At 39.2% G+C, this 19,292-nt stretch overlaps 2 protein-coding genes across 12 annotated transcripts in view; both read left to right on the top strand.

Moving 5' to 3' along the window:
- Positions 1-19,292, top strand: part of rps16 (ribosomal protein S16) — a 1,145,183-nt gene that overhangs the window by 65,197 nt on the left and 1,060,694 nt on the right. The window lies entirely within an intron of this gene.
- ppp1r12a (protein phosphatase 1, regulatory subunit 12A) overlaps positions 1-19,292 on the top strand; it is a 103,447-nt gene that overhangs the window by 25,400 nt on the left and 58,755 nt on the right. For all 11 annotated transcript variants that reach the window (XM_022671490.2, XM_022671485.2, XM_022671488.2 and 8 more), the window contains exon 2: positions 11,609-11,739. In XM_022671490.2, coding sequence (XP_022527211.1) covers positions 11,609-11,739 — 131 coding nt within the window. The remainder of the gene's footprint in view (positions 1-11,608; positions 11,740-19,292) is intronic.

Below are 19,292 nucleotides of genomic sequence, written 5' to 3' on the forward strand. Positions count from 1 at the left end.
AGAATAGGACTCTGGAACAGGACAAGTCTGACTATTTGTCAAGCAACTGAGACACTATTTTACGTGTTTGTGTACACTCTTTCTAATGAATGCTGCATTCACATTTTAAGCAGTGCAAAGCTGTGCAAATGTACAAACCACGCATTGCTGCCAATTTTGCCAATAGAATAGGACTCTCTGCAGCAGATAAATGGCTGATGTAAGGCTTAGGCTAGAGGGGTATAAAGCCCCCAGTATTGAGCTGTGGAGCAGTGTGACTGTGTTCTTGGATAATGGAGTTCCATCTAAAATTTCTGTAATTGGCACATAACAGTTTGTTTAACTTTGTCCTGATAGTAATTGGCAAATTAGTACTAAATTATTCAGCTGCGTAAAAATATTTGTCATATTTTTAAAAGTCTCATAGAAATCATAGAAATCCAGGCGGCCCAGGTGATGTATTGATATATTGAATATATTGAAGTGTCTGAATATTTTAATTTTGTGTCTGAATGCAATTAAATCCTCACAACAATGTGGGACCAAATTCTACTAGAAACTCTTCTCTGGACAGTAAAGACAGTTACTCACACAAAGGCTGGATAAACTATTTTTAATACCCTTAACTTCAGAAGAAACTATGAATATTGAGCAGTTGGTGTCCCAATTTCTTTTTCCATTTGGGGCAGTGTTTAGGGGTCTTCTGGAGGAAGGGAGTAAGGTAGGTAGGGGGTCCTAAAGTACCCTCTCGCCTTAAAGTGGAGTAATGCTAAAGTTAGCTCACGCTGCTCCTCATCACAGCTCCAGATAATCACTTATTACACCCCCATCTCCCTCGAGAAAACACCCACCCACCCCCACTCCAAACACCCACATGCTCTTTTTTCACAGATGGGATGTGAAGCTGTGGTGGTGGGGATCTGTGGGAGTTTGTAGATAGTGCGTGAAGTTATCTCCTTGTTCTACTTCAGACTTAAAAGCAATACCGTATTTTTCGCACTATAAGGCACACTTAAAATTCTTTAATTTCCCCAAAATCTTTAGTGCGCCTTATTATCCGGTGTGACTTGAATTTTACCAGTCAGGTTGTAAGGAGCAGTAAAGCCACTCTGCCGAAGTACAGTGTTATTCAGGAGTTTCAGTTTAATTCTCCAGCAACCAGGATTTGAGTAGCATTAGCATTAGTCACTTACCGCTATTTCCCCGTTCAGAGGTGAGTATTATTGGCCTGTAGCCTGCTACTAACTCCGACTAGCACTGCTGGAGCAGTTAGCCGCTAATGCTAATGCTCCAGCCTTGGTGCTGGAGAAATACGGTATTCTAAGCTTACTGTAAATAGATGGAATTACTTTACTTACCCAAATAAACTGTTTTTAGGAGAGAAATCTGTATTTGCACCCAGTGCTTGTTTGATTTTTTTGTATTTGTTTTGTTCTGTTCATTAAGCTTAGCTTTACTTAAAGGAGAACTCCAGTGTAAAATTGACTTTTGGATTAGTAAAGCATGATAAAAAATACTTACCTTTGATAAATAGCACACCTCCGTTCTCCCACAGCGTTCCGAGTTGCAGAAATTTTAATAGTTTGTCCAAACACCCTTCAGACTGGGTGACACGGAGCATATTTTCCCCCGATAAATCGCTTTCTCCACCGTAATCCAGGCTCTGCATAGCATAGCATAGCTGAAGCTCGCCTTATGGGATGTAAACAAAGGTTTTTAATAAGCTTCTTGTGCACTTTTTAAGTTCTTAATGCCTCGTTTTAAATGTCAGGGATCTCCTGATTCTAGCAAGGAGGTGTGGAGCTACTTTGAGTCTGGATAACGGCGAAAAAAGTGATTTATCGTGGCAAATTATGCCCCGTGTCACACAGTCTGAAGGGTGTTTGGACAAACAGTTAAAATGTCTGGATCTCTGAACGCTGTGATAGGGCGGAGGTGTGCTATTCATTAAAGGTAAGTACGCTTTATCATGTTTTACTACACCAAAAGTTAATTTTACACCGGAGTTCTACTTTAACTTAGTTAGCTACCCCTCAAAACCACCCAGCGGTGAGACCTGCTGAATTAGAAGTTCCTTATAGTGTCTTTTAAAATGCGCCTGATAATCCAGTAATCTGATATGTACTTTAGGCTTTTTTTTAATGTGACCCATATCTGACGTCTGTCTGAACGGCTTGCACTTTGTAAATTACACACACGCGAGTTACGCTTCACATTAAGTTTTGGTTTCATCCTCATCAAAATGTCAAGAGCTATGAATGATTTTAGACTACACCTGAGCCTACCACCTAGAATTCGCCCCCAGCCTCAATAAAAGAGACACATTATTTGACCTCGGTCAGGCTTTTAGCCTTGCAACAGCAATGTGTTTCTGTGTTTGGCCAGTTTATTAGGAACACTGTATGGCTACAACACAAGCCTTTAAATATCATTGTAAGAAACACATTAGTTTAAGTATTTATAAGGTCTAGTTTCTGGTTTGTTCGCTACCCAAGTCCTCAAATCACACCTACTGTCCATTTTCCCACCTACTCAGTCTTTTTCCATTGTTTAACAAGACAAATATTTATAAAATACAAGTTGTACCCTGACTACTTTACATTCTATCAAAGTGTCATATCTTCAGTGTTGCCCTTTGTGATAATTACACAAATGTGAGTGGTTTACTCATATTAGCTTTGCACTTCCAGTGCTATTTGTTTTGTTTGCTTTTATTGTTTAGGCACAATACTTTCATTCAGAACCAAATAAACCCACCACAGGCTCAGACATGATGAGGCTCATGTACTAAGTTTGCAGAAATGGGAAAAACAGGTTATATTTGAAAGGTTTTATGGAACTGTGTGTTTAAAGCTGGAGTATTAGATGGATCTGTGGTTATCTGCAGATGGGGATGCTCTGGGTAGTATAGTGCTTATCTCTCTGTAGCTGTGTGGGGATGTTTGGGTGTGGTGTAAACAGAGGGCTGTCCAGAATTGGGCTCTTGGTTGTTGGCGGGTCAGGTTTCGGTAGTGTAGGAGACACGTTCAGCCAGGTGATCTCCATATATAAACAATACAACCCTCAGAGTCTTTACACTGCTGCAGCTCTGGACTAAAGACTGCTGGACTGAAGACAACAGAGTAATGCTAGATAGACAGTAAATACACTGTGTACACTAAAGTTTGAGACAGCTGCTTGTTTAAGGGTATTAAAAAGAGTTTATCATGCTTTTGTTGGAGTTATTGGAAAAGTAACAAAGTAACAAAGTAGCTGAATGTATTTTTAAAAAGGGTTTCGACACAAACATTAGGACAGGTTTACGTTATCTTTTATATATATATATATATATATATATATATATATATATATATATATATATATATATATATATATATATATATATATATAAAATCATTTTATTTCTAATTTTTCCCTTTTTCTCCCCAATTTACATAGCCAATTACCCAACTCACTCATTAGGAGTCCCCCTATCACTAGTAATGCCCGAACAACTAGCACATGTTTCCTCCGATACATGTGAAGTCGCCCACCGCTTCTTTTCGAGCTGCTGCTGATGCAGCATTACCGAGCAGCATCACAGCGCGCTTGAAGGAAAGCGCAGCGGGTCGGTACAAATACATCAGCTTACAGATGCCTTGTGCTGTGGACATCACCCTAGGAGTGATGTGGGGAGAGAGCGCCATCTACCCACCTGGAGAGAGCAGGGCCAGTTTTGCTCTCTCTGAACGTCGGCAGCACTCGGCGCCCCCACGCTGATGTATATCCAGTATTAGTCTGAACAGTTCACGCTCCTTTACTCATGCACTCCTGCACTAAAGAGCAGCGATTCACAGGAAGTTTTGGTTTCATTTTCTCCAGCGTCACAGGAGCTATCAAACAGTTTCATTGTTGCAAATTGACTTATCACGAGGGAGAGTTCGATCTCACTGTAAAAAGAACACAATATCTATCCGTGTCCAGTAACATGAACTGGGGCCTTTCTGAGTAGTTGCGACACAGAGCTAATATTTGATGTCTATTTCCTTATTATCCCACCACTGATCCCCTTCCCCATTTCTGTCATCTATTTTCACTTCCTCAAGGTCAAGGGTTTTTCCTCTTCTTCTTAATGTTAAAAGTTTTCATTTGTTTGAATTCCGATCTGGCTGTTCAGACAGTCATGTTGCTGTGAATTGGATTTTTAATCAGATTTTTAAACCACATATATTAAAGTTGACCAAAATCATAAAATCACAAAATATCAGATTTTGTGTGTTTTTGACGTTAACTTACACATACAGATAACACACCTATGTCTTAATGACGTAAAAGATCAGATATGAACCACTTTGGCCTTTAAAATGTGACTAGCATTGTTAAAACTCGTAGACTCATTTATTTCTATATTTTGTTTCTTTTTGTACTTTTGTTCATTGTTTTTCAATCAACTGTACACCAAATAATAAAATATAGATTTTTTTTATTTTGACCGCTATGTATTAGGACACTGTATCACATACTGTTATTTGTAAAACTGTACTAAGACAAATACCAAAACTAAAAACAGCAGCAGCTGAATTTTGTTTATTTTTGTGTGACAATGCTATTTTAATGTGATTTCCAGATCAAAATGCTAAAATAAGTTTTATTGGATTCCTTTGGATTTCTGCGTCTCTGGCTTTGATCTGCAGCGGCTGTGTCAGTCCCGCTGTGCTTTAAATATAGTGCAGCAGTATTTACGACTGATGGGCTCATATGGACGTGGTTTTAATCTGCGTCCCTTGTGAAAACGACTGTCCATTCCCACAGAATGATGGATATCAGTTTATTCTGATTTATTCTGATCCTAAAGGAAACTGCATCATTTCTGCAGCATGACTGTTAAAAATTATGCCAATATTCATATCAATTTCATCCATAATATTAAAACCACATGACAAACACTGTCCTGCTTATGCCAGGAAGTGTGGCCTGAAGTTGTTCTGTACCAAGACTAACATTACAGCAGATTATTTACGTTTGATAAGATCACATTGGATATTACTTGTTAGCTACGTTAGCCTTGTGCTAGTTGTAAATAAGTTTACATTGCTTGTTTGCTACATTAGCCTCATAGCTTCAATTCTAAGTGGTGGGGAACAAATTTTCACTTTTTGTTACCTAAAGTACGTTAGCCTCATTGCTCCAGAGGTATTTAATGTGCATAATATTTTACTACTTGTTGGCTATACTAGCCTTTTAGCTCTGATTTGTGTGCAAAGCTCCAGAATCTAGCATAGTCTGATTTATTCTTCTTGATGAATTGTGGCTTTAATGTTACTGTGAGGTGGCAGCACAGTGGGTTGATGTGGTGCTGAGGGTGGGGGTATATATGCTCGGGTGGGTGATTTAGGATCTGTCCGCTGCTTGGTTGAAAGGGCCGCAGAATGTTTGCATTGCTACGACATGTGAGGCATGCTTGGCATGAAATGCATGTATCACCATCCTTTGCCCAACTCCAAAACCCAGTTCAACAGAACCAGTTCAGACTGGAATGCTAATGATGTTAACAGTGCAGCTCAAACTGTGGCACATCATACGAAGTGACTGCTAGCTTCCTTTCATTTAAAAAATATATATATATATAAAAAAAAAATATATATATATAAAAAAATATATATAAATATATATATATATATATATATATATATATATATATATATATATATATATATATATATATATATATATATATATATGCTAATATATATATATATATATATATATATATATATATATATATTAGCATGTGTACCTGTGTGAATAAAATGGGTTTACTTTTAACATTTAAGTGGTAGCTCAGTGAAAAGTGTCCATTTTTGACCCATGTGTCCACTGTTGGCCTATGTTTTATTTAGGGGTGTAGGAAAATATTGATATCTTAGTGTTATAAAGAACACAGTATTGATTTTTAATTATTAGTTTATATGTAAAAATGTATCAGAAGTGGTTTGTTTAGTGTTGTGTTTAAATGCTGCTGACTAGATTGCAGTGTTGTACTCTCATTAAATCCCTCTGTTCAAAAACATAAACTGTACATTTTTTAATTATTCCCTCAGTTTATTATCGACTTAATTATAAACAAACAATATATTATCAACCTGCTCACAGTTTTGCAATATAGCACCACAATATATTGAATTGTAAGCTCTGTCTATATAAGGAGTGCACGAAAAGGGCGAAAAATGCAATATGCTGTTACTCTGTTCGATTTACTGTGTTAAACATAAAAATTGAATCAGATGGTTGCTAACTTGTTTCTAAGCATTTGATAGGCTGTTGGTTGCTAAGGTGCTTCTAGGTGTTTGCTTATATGTTGAATTATTTTAGGAAAAACATTTGGCTAAATATAGAAATGCAAATACATTTGGCAATTACAACTGTGTCCAAGCTTTTCACTATAATGCTGGAGCATTGCTGTTAAGATTTGATTGCATTCAGCCACAAGAACTTTATAGGATCACAATCAAAATCTGTTGGATCATAGACTGTGTTCAAGTGCACATCTTTGTCCGGAATGGGTACAACTTAAGTTAGCTGAACAGTAATGTTTTAAGACATATTTATAAATATATACGTTTGTGATTTATTGACTGCTAATTGATGCGCTATCAGCATCCATTCCGTATGATCAGTGTTGTGTGGGTGTGCTGTCTAACTCACATTCTTAGTATTATTATGAGTATTGCAGACAACAGGTTGCCATGGAAACAGGCCACAGGGTATACCTAACGTTAAGTGAGTCGCACGGCAGGCACTGGAGAACCGTAGCAGAACCAGGTTGTTTAGTGTTCTTGGTCTGTGTTTTGGATCAGTTCCTCAATTTGTCCATTGGTTTGAGAAGAGGAGCGACTCATTAGCATTAGTGTTAGCCAGAGCTGGGAGGGATTTGGACACAATGCTAACTGTAATTAACAGTGCTAATAGCAAGATTAGCCCTCTGCTCGCTCAGCTCAGTGAGTTTAGCTGCTAATTAAGGACCACCCATCTGCCTCTGTTTAATCTGTTAATGCTAAAATCGCTAAAATAATCAGTATGCATCCGAACGTTTGTGCATTTAACTGCTCTAAGGTCATCCCACTGACACTAATCTAATAGAATGGGACACACTGGGGCTGCTGTGAGTAAATGAGGTCACCTGAGGTCATAATGCCTAATAAGTGTAAGCTCAGTCATTGGCTACAATCGTATAAAGAGCAGTTTGAAATGCCTAGCATTGGGCTAGAGGGGTATAAAGCCCTCCAGTATTGGGCTAGAAGGCTCCAATGCCCTCCAGCATTGGGATACAGGGGTATAAAGGCCTCCAGTATTGGGTTAAAGGAGTACAAAGCACCCCGGCTTTAAGCTAGAGGGGTATAAAGCGCTCCAGCATTGGGCTGGAAGGCTCCAACACCCTGCAGCATTGGGATTCAGGGGTATAAAGGCCTCTAGTATTGGGTTAAAAGAGTACAAAGCACCCCGGCTTTAAGCTAGAGGGGTATAAAGCGCTCCAGCATTGGGCTGGAAGGCTCCAACACCCTGCAGCATTGGGATGCAGGCGTATAAAGGCCTCCAGCATTGAGCTAGAGGGGTATAAAGCACTCCAGCTTTGGACTAGGGGAGTATAAAGCTTTCCAGCATTGGACTAGAGGGGTATAAAGCACTCCAGCATTGGACGAGAGCGGTGTAATATGCCCACAATTGAACTAGAGCGGTTTACCATGTCCGGCATTTGGCTAGAGTGGTTTAACATGCCCAGCATTGGGCTAGAGTGGTTTAACATGCCCGACATTGGTCTAGATCGGTTTAACATGCCCGGCATTGGGCTAGAGCGGTTTAAAATGCCCGGCATTTGGGATAGAGCGGTTTATCCCAGCATTGGGATAGAGCGGTTTAACATGCCCTGCATCTGTCTAAAACAATAAAATGACCCCAACATTGGGCAAGAGGGGTATAAAGCCCTACAGCATTTGGATATGTGTGTGCTGCTGGACGGTACAGAGCCCAAATTTGGGCAAGGCTTCAGCCAACCGGTCATGTGCCCCAAACGTGAAGTGTGTGTGTGTGTGTGTGTGTGTGTGTGTGTGTGTGTGTGTGTGTTCGTTCATGTTCTCTTGGCTGTTGACCTTGTTACCAGTAGCAACCTGATGCTGGAGCGGGAGGTTTTACAGGTGGCTGTTGGAGAGGCCAGCACACACCGAGCTTGAAGAGTGTTTAGAGAGAGAGAGAGAGAGAGAGAGAGAGAGAGGGAGGGAGGGTGGGAGGAAGAGTGTGATGGGGAGAAAAGGAGAGAGATGTATATACACTGCTCAAAAAAATAAAGGGAACACTCAAATAACACAATATAACTCCAAGTAAATCAAACTTCTGTGAAATTAAACTGTCCACTTAGGAAGCAACACTGATTGACAATCAATTTCACCTGCTGTTGTGCAAATGGAATAGACAACAGGTGGAAATTATTGGCAATTAGCAAGACACACTCAATAAAGGAGTGGTTCTGCAGGTGGGGACCACAGACCACGTCTCAGAACCTATGCTGTCTGGCTGATGTTTTGGTCAGTTTTGAATGTTGGTGGTTCTTTCACACTCGTGGTAGCATGAGACGGACTCTACAACCCACACAAGTGGCTCAGGTAGTGCAGCTCATCCAGGATGGCACATCAATGCGAGCTGTGGCAAGAAGGTTTGCTGTGTCTGTCAGCGTAGTGTCCAGAGGCTGGAGGCGCTACCAGGAGACAGGCCAGTACACCAGGAGACGTGGAGGAGGCCGTAGGAGGGCAACAACCGAGCAGCAGGACCGCTACCTCCGCCTTTGTGCAAGAAGGAACAGGAGGAGCACTGCCAGAGCCCTGCAAAATGACCTCCAGCAGGCCACAAATGTGCATGTGTCTGCACAAACGGTTAGAAACCGACTCCATGAGGATGGTATGAGGGCCCGACGTCCAAAGATGGGGGTTGTGCTCACAGCCCAACACCGTGCAGGACGCTTGCCATTTGCCAGAGAACACCAGGATTGGCAAATTCGCCACTGGTGCCTTGTGCTCTTCACAGATGAAAGCAGGTTCATACTGAGCACATGACAGACATGACAGAGTCTGGAGACGCCGCGGAGAGCGGTCTGCTGCCTGCAACATCCTTCAGCATGACCGGTTTGGCAGTGGGTCAGTAATGGTGTGGGGTGGCATTTCTTTGGAGGGCCGCACAGCCCTCCATGTGCTCACCAGAGGTAGCCTGACTGCCATTAGGTACCGAGATGAGATCCTCAGACCCCTTGTGAGACCATATGCTGGTGCGGTTGGCCCTGGGTTCCTCCTAATGCAGGACAATGCTAGACCTCATGTGGCTGGAGTGTGTCAGCAGTTCCTGCAAGATGAAGGCATTGAAGCTATGGACTGGCCCGCCCGTTCCCCAGACCTGAATCCGATTGAGCACATCTGGGACATCATGTCTCGCTCCATCCACCAACGTCACGTTGCACCACAGACTGTCCAGGAGTTGGCGGATGCTTTAGTCCAGGTCTGGGAGGAGATCCCTCAGGAGACCATCCGCCACCTCATCAGGAGCATGCCCAGGCGTTGTAGGGAGGTCATACAGGCACGTGGAGGCCACACACAATACTGAGCCTCATTTTGACTTGTTTTAAGGACATTACATTAAAGTTGGATCAGCCTGTAGTGTGTTTTTTCACTTTAATTTTGTGTGTGGCTCCAAATCCAGGCCTCCATTGGTTAATAAATTTTATTTCCATTGATGATTTTTGTGTGATTTTGTTGTCAGCACATTCAACTTTGTACAGAACAAAGTATTCAATGAGAATATTTCATTCATTCAGATCTAGGATGTGTTATTTGAGTGTTCCCTTTATTTTTTTGAGCAGTGTATGAAATGAGGGGAAGAGGTGAGCAGAAGGAGAGAGTAGAGAGTGACGGAAGAGAGAAATGGCAAGTGCAGAGAGAGAAATAGCAAGAGGAGGTGAAGAGATGGGGATGATATAGCAAGATGGCAGTAGAAGAGAGAGAGTGGGAGAGATATATAGCAAAAAGTGTGTAATGAGGATGGAAAAGGGAGTTCACATGCTTGTCTCTCTTATTGTTTCTCTCTTTGGAAGAACTTTAATTATTCCCTGGATGTAAATTAGGCATATGTAAGTGTGCGTAGGTGTGTGTGTGTATTAACTGATCGGCTCTCAAAATCGGATAATTAGAGATAAATCCTGATGCACTGTTTGATCCGAGTTCTGAGAAGATTTAGAATCACGCATCATTAAAATGGTGGAAGGATACACAGGGTGTTGGGATGTGCAGGGTGTTGTGTGGCAAAACATAGTCCTTAAAGAAAACTTTGTTCAGATGCTGCACAATTTTACCATTATTCTATTTAAACTCTAAAGTAAAGTGTAGTATGATCACTGCTGAACAGTAAATAAAGGGGGATATATTTGTGTTTACTCATGGCCACCTGTGTCTGCTTCCATTTATCTCCAGTAAATTATGGAGGAATCTTGAAAACTCCAGCCATTTTTTGTGGACTGCTAACAGTTAATGTCGTCCTGTACTGTCCAGTCCTCGTTTTCTTTCTTAGAGAGTGCTTTCCCTGTTATTCTAAACTCCTCAGCTATGTGTCTCTGCTGTGTGGAAAGCCCCTGTGCCTGCCAACACTCCAGAGCATCCCTGCCATCCGGTGCCACAGCCTTACCCGTCACAGAGCGTTCTACCACCCGTCACTGCTGGGGTCACACAGGTTCACTTACAGCAGCTAGACGATATCATCAGATATCTCATATAGTATACTACATGAGGTTAGAAAAATTTTGTTGGAGTAACTGTCTCTTCTGTCCAGAGAAGGCTTTTTACAAGATTTCAAAAATTGTTGTGATTTAAATACATACAACAAGAGCAGCCAAGCACATGCGTGCCATTAGACATGATGCTTAAAGGTTCATGTTTATTTTTCTGCTCCAAGAGTCTTATTCTTTTGGCAGTACTTCTCTACTACAGGGATTAGACAAGCTGTGTTTGTGCATTTGCACATCTGTATCATCTGTAATGGGTATAACTTAAATTATTTAAATGGTTGCTTTTTGGACCTCATTTGACATGAACTTAAATCTGGATTGATTTCTGATCAGATTTTAGCCACATTCATTTAAATATGTCTCAAACCACATCCTGAAGTGCATATTTTTTTTTGCTAATGGGTCTGGCTGAACTGCTGATAACTAAAATTGATTAATTTGCAACTGTGGATTTTGTTTTTGAAACATAACAATGGTCTTTTTTTGGTGCATAGTTTTAGATGTTTTTTTTTTGTTGTTGCTTCTTTTCCTCATTGCTGAATTTACAGACTGCCTTACTCCACACTGGTTATGTTTTTAAAGCGTAATCTAAAATGTTGTTAATGGATATAAATTATTATATATATGTTTTGCAATGAATTCGGTCAACAAATATTGTGTGAAATCCCTAGTATTGGCCATTCTGCCTCAAATATGTGTTGTTAGTGCTTTGGTAAGTTAGCAGCTCTAGACCTCTTGCTTCATATCTAGAGAGTGTAGCGCCACCTAGTGTCTTAATATCACCTAATTCATGCTCATGTTAATGTCTTTATTATCTCTTCTCATCTCCAGGCCTGTATAGACGATAACGTGGACATGGTGACCTTCCTGGTGGAGCATGGCGCCTGCATCAACCAGCCAGATAACGAGGGCTGGATTCCCCTCCACGCCGCCGCCTCCTGCGGATACATGGACATCGCCGAGTATGTACCAAACTCGCCTCATTACTCACTGACCATTTATTAAAATCATCTACTACATCCTGTGCTTCTAATCGCTTCCCACTTCATTTAGTCCCTGTTTATGTCCATTTCATGTATTGATCTCCCTGCATTACAGAGCAACAGTCCTGCAGAGATGGGTTGGGTCTGCTGTGAAACTTCTTCACTGTAGCTTTAATGATCTGCTTTACATCTTAGGGTGTGACTGATCAGTGTTTTTGTGGCTGATTTTAGTTGCAGATTATCTTCCAGCTCCAATCAGCTAAAAAGAAAAAAAAAGCCAACTTCAATCAACAGTGGGGCTAGACAGCACATTCCCTTTCTGGGCAAACTTTATGTTCAATATATATTTATTGTCTCTTAAGTAGGGGTGGGTATCGTCACTAATTTCCCAGATCGATTCGATTCCGATTCACAAGGTCCCGATTCGATTCAAAATCAATTAATTTATGTAAATTTTCGGTAAAATAAAAATTATAGTTTAAATCAGAGACTGTAAAAAAAAATGGACGCCGTGTCGCCGTTCCCATTCATTTAATGAAAATGAAGCCAAAATCTTCCGCCATGTTGGCGATCCTGATACCCGAGTCTATGCAGTAGAGACCAGAGGAGGGAGAAAGACTGTGGAGAGACAGCCTACTCATTTGAATAACCCCGCCCCTGAGGGCTGCCTCTAGGTCACAGGCTGCAGAGCGGGGCTGACTGTCTGTTAATGGCCCCGCCCATAACCAGCCCTTTTACAATAACCACACCTTTTTGAATAGAGCTGAATAACGTTTAAAAAAATATATAAAAATTGCATTTAGTTGCATTTAAATAATGGAGGTAGAATTACAGTATATTGGAAAAAAACGTGATTGAAAGTAGTCTGTTTTGCCATTGAAACCTATGGGGATGGGTGGGGTTACACAGCTTTCTGAAACTGAACAGCAGGGGGCGCCCGACCTGTGGTGGCTTCACTTTTGAGAGACAATGCTCTGTCCAGCTATACACAGTCTAAGGTATAAATATGAAATGTAATTCTTTTTTTAATACCATTTATTGTAGCTTAGTTAATTGCTACACTGTGTTTCAGATCTCTATACAGGTTTGGAATGGCCACTTCACTCAAATGTGGAACCCATCGTTCTCAACAACGCATGAACATATATACTGACATTTTAGTTACATAAAACCAAAACATAACATGCTTCATAAACTGGGGACAAAACAATCTGAATTAGTAACAGCGTTTCATGGAGAACACGATCATAATTCCACTATTTACACATTAAATCACTCAGTTGCAGGTGAGTTACAGGTGAACCTGTCACACTGAGCGGCCGCCTGAGGCTGTAGTTTAACGTGCCAGCCTTGTGTAAGGCTAGTGTAAGGCTAGTGTAAGGCTAAAGTGGGATTAGCTTAACTGGTGGTTTGGCTAACCCGCTAAGCTAACGGTGAATTCAGCCGGACAGGTCTTACTTAAAAAAAAAGTACAGGTAAAACAACACTGGAAAACAATTTAAAACAGCGTTAAATGTACAAATTTGATAAACACATGCAGCATTGAGTGGAAATACAGAAGAAAATACCTCAGTGAAGCTGGCCCCTCATATTATTAGAAATGAAATAAAAATATTTCCATTGGTTAGTGCTACGTTTGTGCTGGTTTGTGCAGCAAAAATTAACGTTTGTGCTGTTATCGTTATTGAAATATTAAACATTTAATTTTCTTACCTGTTATGTAACCCAGCCCCTCATTTGTGGCCAAATCGCACCAAAGTGGTCTCATTGGTTAGTGCTATGTTTGTGCTGGTTTGTGCAGCAAAAATTAACGTTTGTGCTGTTATCGTTTTTGAAATATTAAACATTATATTTACTACCTGTTATGTAACCCAGCCCCTCATTTGTGGCCAAATCGCACCAAAGTGGTCTCATTGGTTAGTGCTACGTTTGTGCTGGTTTGTGCAGCAAAAATTAGTGTTTGTGCTGTTATCATTATTGATTTATTAGGAAAAAAATATTGAATAGGTGTGAAGCTGGCCCCTCGTATAATCAGAAATGGAATAAAAATATTTCCATTGGTTAGTGCTACGTTTGTGCTGGTTTGTGCAGCAAAAATTAACGTTTGTGCTGTTATCATTATTGAAATATTAAACATTTAATTTTCTTACCTGTTATGTAACCCAGCCCCTCATTTGTGGCCAAATCGCACGAAAGTGGTCTCATTGGTTAGTGCTACGTTTGTGCTGGTTTGTGCAGCAAAAATGAACATTTGTGCTGTTATCATTATTGACTTATTAGGAAAAAAAATGTTGAATACGTGTGAAGCTGGCCCCTCATATAATCAGAAATGGAATAAAAATATTTCCATTGGTTAGTGCTACGTTTGTGCTGGTTTGTGCAGCAAAAATTAACGTTTGTGCTGTTATCATTATTGAGATATTAAACATTATATTTACTGTTATCGTTATTGAAATATTTAACATAATAGGTCTTACCTGTTATGTAACACAGCCCCTCATCTGTGGCTAAATTGTACCAAAGTGGTCTCATTGGTTAGTGCTACGTTTGTGCTGGTTTGTGCAGCAAAAATATATAAAAATATTTTTAAAATATTTTACACACACACAATAAATAAATATATGCACAATAAAGCCTGTGCACTTTACCTATTATACTGACCTCACCCACTTGACCTACTACCATATAATGTACATTCCCTTTAGAATGGTTTATTTAATAAAAATGCAAAAATAACTGTTGACATTACCCCAACAACAGACTGTCACCAGGCAAAAACAATTTTTAATTTACAGTGTAAAATGTAAAAGTTCTTATTTTTGGTTAATGTTCACATTACTCTTTCCAGAATTTGCCTTATTAAGATAGTAGTTTGCTATAATGAACCCCGCCTACGCGATGCGGGGAGGGGAACTGTGATGATGTTGCTTGGGGTACAGTTCAGAACAGCTTGAGACTGTTCTCAAGCCAGGTCCCCCCCGCGGCTAGGAGTAATGAAGATGAGTGATGAAGATGAGGGTGAAGATGAGGGTGGTGATGGGGTGGAGGCGGGTGCGAGGTCGAAATCACGTAGGTGAGCACCTGGAAGGTATATATATATATATATATATATATATATATATAGGACCAGGGGGAGGAGTTCGGGAAATTGAGGCGTGGTTCATATGCCAAAATTTTGTTAATTCTTAACAACACTTAAATTATGGGCTTTATTGGGGGGCTGGGTAATGCCACCCATTAAATATTTTTTTTATCCAATAACTCTAATAACTAAATTGCACAAATATTTATTCTAATAGCACAAACCAGCACAAACACAGCAGTAGAAACACAACACCACTTTGATGAAATCTGGCTTTAGATGAGGGGCTGTGTTACATAAAAGGTAATAAATTAAATAGTTAAATATTTCAATAACGATAACAGTAAATATAATATTTAATATCTCAATAACGATAACAGCACAAACGTTAATTTTTACTGCACAAACCAGCCCAAACGTAGCACTAACCAATGAGACCACTTTGGTGTGATTTAGCCACAAATAAGGGGCTGTGTTACATAACTGGTAAGAAATTAAATGTTTAATATCTCAAAAACAGTAAATATAATGTTTAATATCTCAAAAATGCTAACAGCACAAACGCTAATTTTTGCTGCACAAACCAGCACAAACGTAGCACTAACCAATGGAAATATTTTTATTCCATTTCTGATTATATGAGGGGCCAGCTTCACACGTATTCAATATTTTTTTCGTAATAAATCAATAAAGATAACAGCACAAACACTAAATTTTGCTGCACAAACCAGCACAAACGTAGCACTAACCAATGAGACCACTTTGGTAAAACTTAGCCACAGATGAGGTGCTGTGTTACATAACAGGTAAGACTTATTATGTTAAATATTTCAATAACGATAACAGTAAATATAGTGTTTATTATCTCAATGATGATAACAGCACAAATGTTAATTTTGTGCTGCAAAAACCAGCACAAATGTAGCACTAACCAATGAGACCACTTTGGTGCGATTTGGCCACAAATGAGGGGCTGGGTTACATAACTGGTAATAAATATAATGTTTAATATCTCAATAATGATAACAGCACAAACGTTAATTTTTGCTGCACAAACCAGCACAAACGTAGCACTAACCAATGGTAATATTTTTATTTCATTTCTAATGATATGAGGGGCCAGCTTCACTGAGGTGAAGAAAATTACTTAAATTTTAACAGAAACTCCCCGAAGTGCGACTCCTCTGCTCCAGATCACCGGTCTCGTGTCATTTGTGAGCAATTTGTTCAAATGAACAAATCATTGATCAAGTGAGCTCACCTCAGCCAGATGGCGGTGCTCGCGTGGACGGTCTCGCGAGATAAACGGGGAAAATGGGCTATTTCTAAAGATCGATTCCGGTTTAAATGAATCTATATCGGATCATTCAAATGGAGATCAATTCAAATCGAAGAATCGATTTTTTTAAACACACCCCTACTCTTAAGTTTAGCTACTGCTGTACTGTTGGTAATGGTTAAATGAATTTCATTTGCAGCGTTTGCTGGTTTGTGTGGTTAGTGGTGTTTGTTAGCTTTGCTTTGTTGCTATGCTAGTTGCTACTCTATACATTATGGGCTGGCTGATGCACTCAGTTGTGCTAAACGTCGTGTTAATCTTATACATTCTACACATATGAGTTTCAGTGTAGTGGGTTTAGTGCTGACGTTCTTTGGAGTACTGAGGGAGGAGAACAGCAGCGGCAGGTCGAGATATTATCAGGACGTTTAAATAGGACGCAGAGTCCAACTCAACGGCTCCTCTTGTGTACCCTGTCCCGGATAACAGGAATACTGTGACCTGGTTTGTAGCTGTGTGTGTGTGTGTGTGTGTGTGTCATGTTTCAGGAACCTTGGTTTGCTAATATTTTGAGACATGAGCAGATCCTCACTGGTTCGGTTTTATTAATATTTACTGTCAAAACTCACCAGTGAAGATCCATCAGGGACTATTTTTTTTGCCTCACAAAACCTTTTGTATGTGTTCCTCTACCATTTTTATAATGTGCAATTTTAAAAGCAAATCTTAGGCTTTTTTGTGTGAAGAGATGTATAAGGTGTAGTGAATCATAGTGTGGATCAGATAATCCATGGTCCAGTTGGTTTGCAGTGTGAAACACGTTTTTTAAACAGTTCCAACTTGGTTTATATCAATTACCGGAAGTTAAGTCAGGCTATCATCACCCATTAAACAATAGAAGAAGATAAAGAAACAATGTTGTGCAGAAATCTGTCTTCCCTTGTCGTGCAGGTGCATCATGCAGCAGTATAAATGCAACAGACTACGCTGGTGATTCTGTGATTCTGTATCTACTGTAACTGTATATTACCTCTTATTTATAAACAGAAAAAAGGAATCCTGCACTTGAAGGGAGACACATTCTAGCAGTGAGGCTAATTTCAGCACAACACCTTAAATGCCATCTCCCCAAACTGACAATATTCTACAACTCATGAGCTCATGTAGGTGGTGATGGATGTAGTAAAGTTGTTTACAGTGTTCAGTCACTGAACTGCAGTGTGAAACCCTTTTAAATGAACCGGACTAAATACAGTACATAATACAGTGTATCAAACGTGTGGCTTGGTTCAGATTTGATGTGTAATTTTAGGTGTAAAAATACCCTATAGGCCCAAAATCTGCCTTAAAATTTAATGTCCTTAAAATTTAGGGGTAATATGTAAACAGAAGGCTCTGTATGCGATCTGTTTTTTTTTTTTTTTTTTGTCTTTTTAGTCATGGTGGGATTCTGCCATGGCCCACCACACTTCTGTTAAACTGATCTGGAACAGACCCGGCAGAACCCTGGTCCTAAGCTCTTCTGGCTGCAGAAGGAGTGGGCGGGTTTAGGAGAGTGACGGATGTCTTGTGGTTTGTAGACTAATGGAGAGAGGATGTTGAGTTTCCCACTCTGGAGATTATCAGTTACTGCAGGAGCTGAAGATGAGACTCAGACTTGGCTCACTGTCGGAGTGGGAGGAGCCAAATTACTATCACACTAATACAGCTCTGGAAAAAAAATAAGACCACTTAAAAATGATGAGTTTCTTTGATTTTACCAAATTAAAATCCTCGGGAATATAATCAAGAGGAAGATGGACGATTACAAGCCATCAAAGCAAGCTGAACTGCTTGATTTTTGCACCAGGAGTAAAGGCATAAAGTTATCCCAAAGCAGTGTGTAAGACTGGTGGAGGAGAACATGAATTAAAGCTGTGATTAAAAACCAGGTTATTCCACCAAATATTGATTTCTGAACTTTGAATATGAACTTTAAATATGAACTCATGAATTTTATTTGTATTATTTGAGGTCTGAAAGCTCTGCATCTTTTTTGTCATTTCAGCCATTTCTCATTTTCTGCAAATAAATGCTCTAAATTAGAATATTTTTATTTGGAAGTTGTGAGAAATGTCAGTCATTTAGAGAATAAAACAACAATGTTTATTTTACTCAAATATAAACTTATAAATAGTAAAATCTGAGAAACTGATTCAGAAACTGAGATGTGGTCTCTTATTTTTTTTTCTGAGCTGTATATAATTCGGACTGCTCACAAAAGTTTGGGACCACGCCCATATTCAGATGTGGCCATCAATACTATATATCCAAAGGACTATGCATCAGTGTTAATTTCGTTGACGAATAATTTTCGTCATAGTTTTCGTAAACAAAGCTTTTTTTTCAAGATGAAACCAAGAAGATAACTGAATAAAAACCTGATTCCTGACCTGATTTCTAGAACACATTTTTAAATTCGTAGCCATACATATACCTACAATAATAATATATATTAAATTATATATAAATATAAATATATTTTACATTCATACATTAACAATATTACACAACTGGTTAATAAATGTTTAACTTTTATAAGTGTGTAGTTAATAATGGGGAGCTGATGAAAAAGCATTTACATTTACACCCTTTACATTTTAGTCAACTAAATTGACTATAATTTTGGTCGACTATATTCTTTATTCTTATGATAGTAAGTTGACTAAAACTAAAAACATTTTAGATGTCTAAATTATGATTAAAACTAAATGCTATTATTATCACAAGACTATGACTAAAACTAAATCAGTCAGTAGTAGTCAGATTAGTAATGACTTTATGCAACATGTATTGCCATTCTATTTTTTAAGAATTTAAAAGAAATAAAAAGAGTTTAGCTTTTTTCACAGGAATTTAATAATAAATTAAATTTGCGTTTTATCGTAAACAACAAAATATATAAACTTTCAATAATAGTTTGATTTCTGTAATTTAATTGGAATAGTGAAGGTAATATCTGTGTGTATTGGGTATGGTCAGTGTGTGTATTGGCTGGTCAGTCTGGTTGTCAGTTGATGTGGTATGTAATGTATAGCAGTGTGTGTGCTCAGTCTGTGTGTTAATCAGTATGTGAGTATATAAGGCCTCCGTTAGCGCAGACTCTGCCTCCTCTCTCTAACCCAGATTATA

Source organism: Astyanax mexicanus, chromosome 2, assembly GCF_023375975.1.
Source record: "Astyanax mexicanus isolate ESR-SI-001 chromosome 2, AstMex3_surface, whole genome shotgun sequence".
Lineage (NCBI taxonomy): Eukaryota > Metazoa > Chordata > Actinopteri > Characiformes > Acestrorhamphidae > Astyanax > Astyanax mexicanus.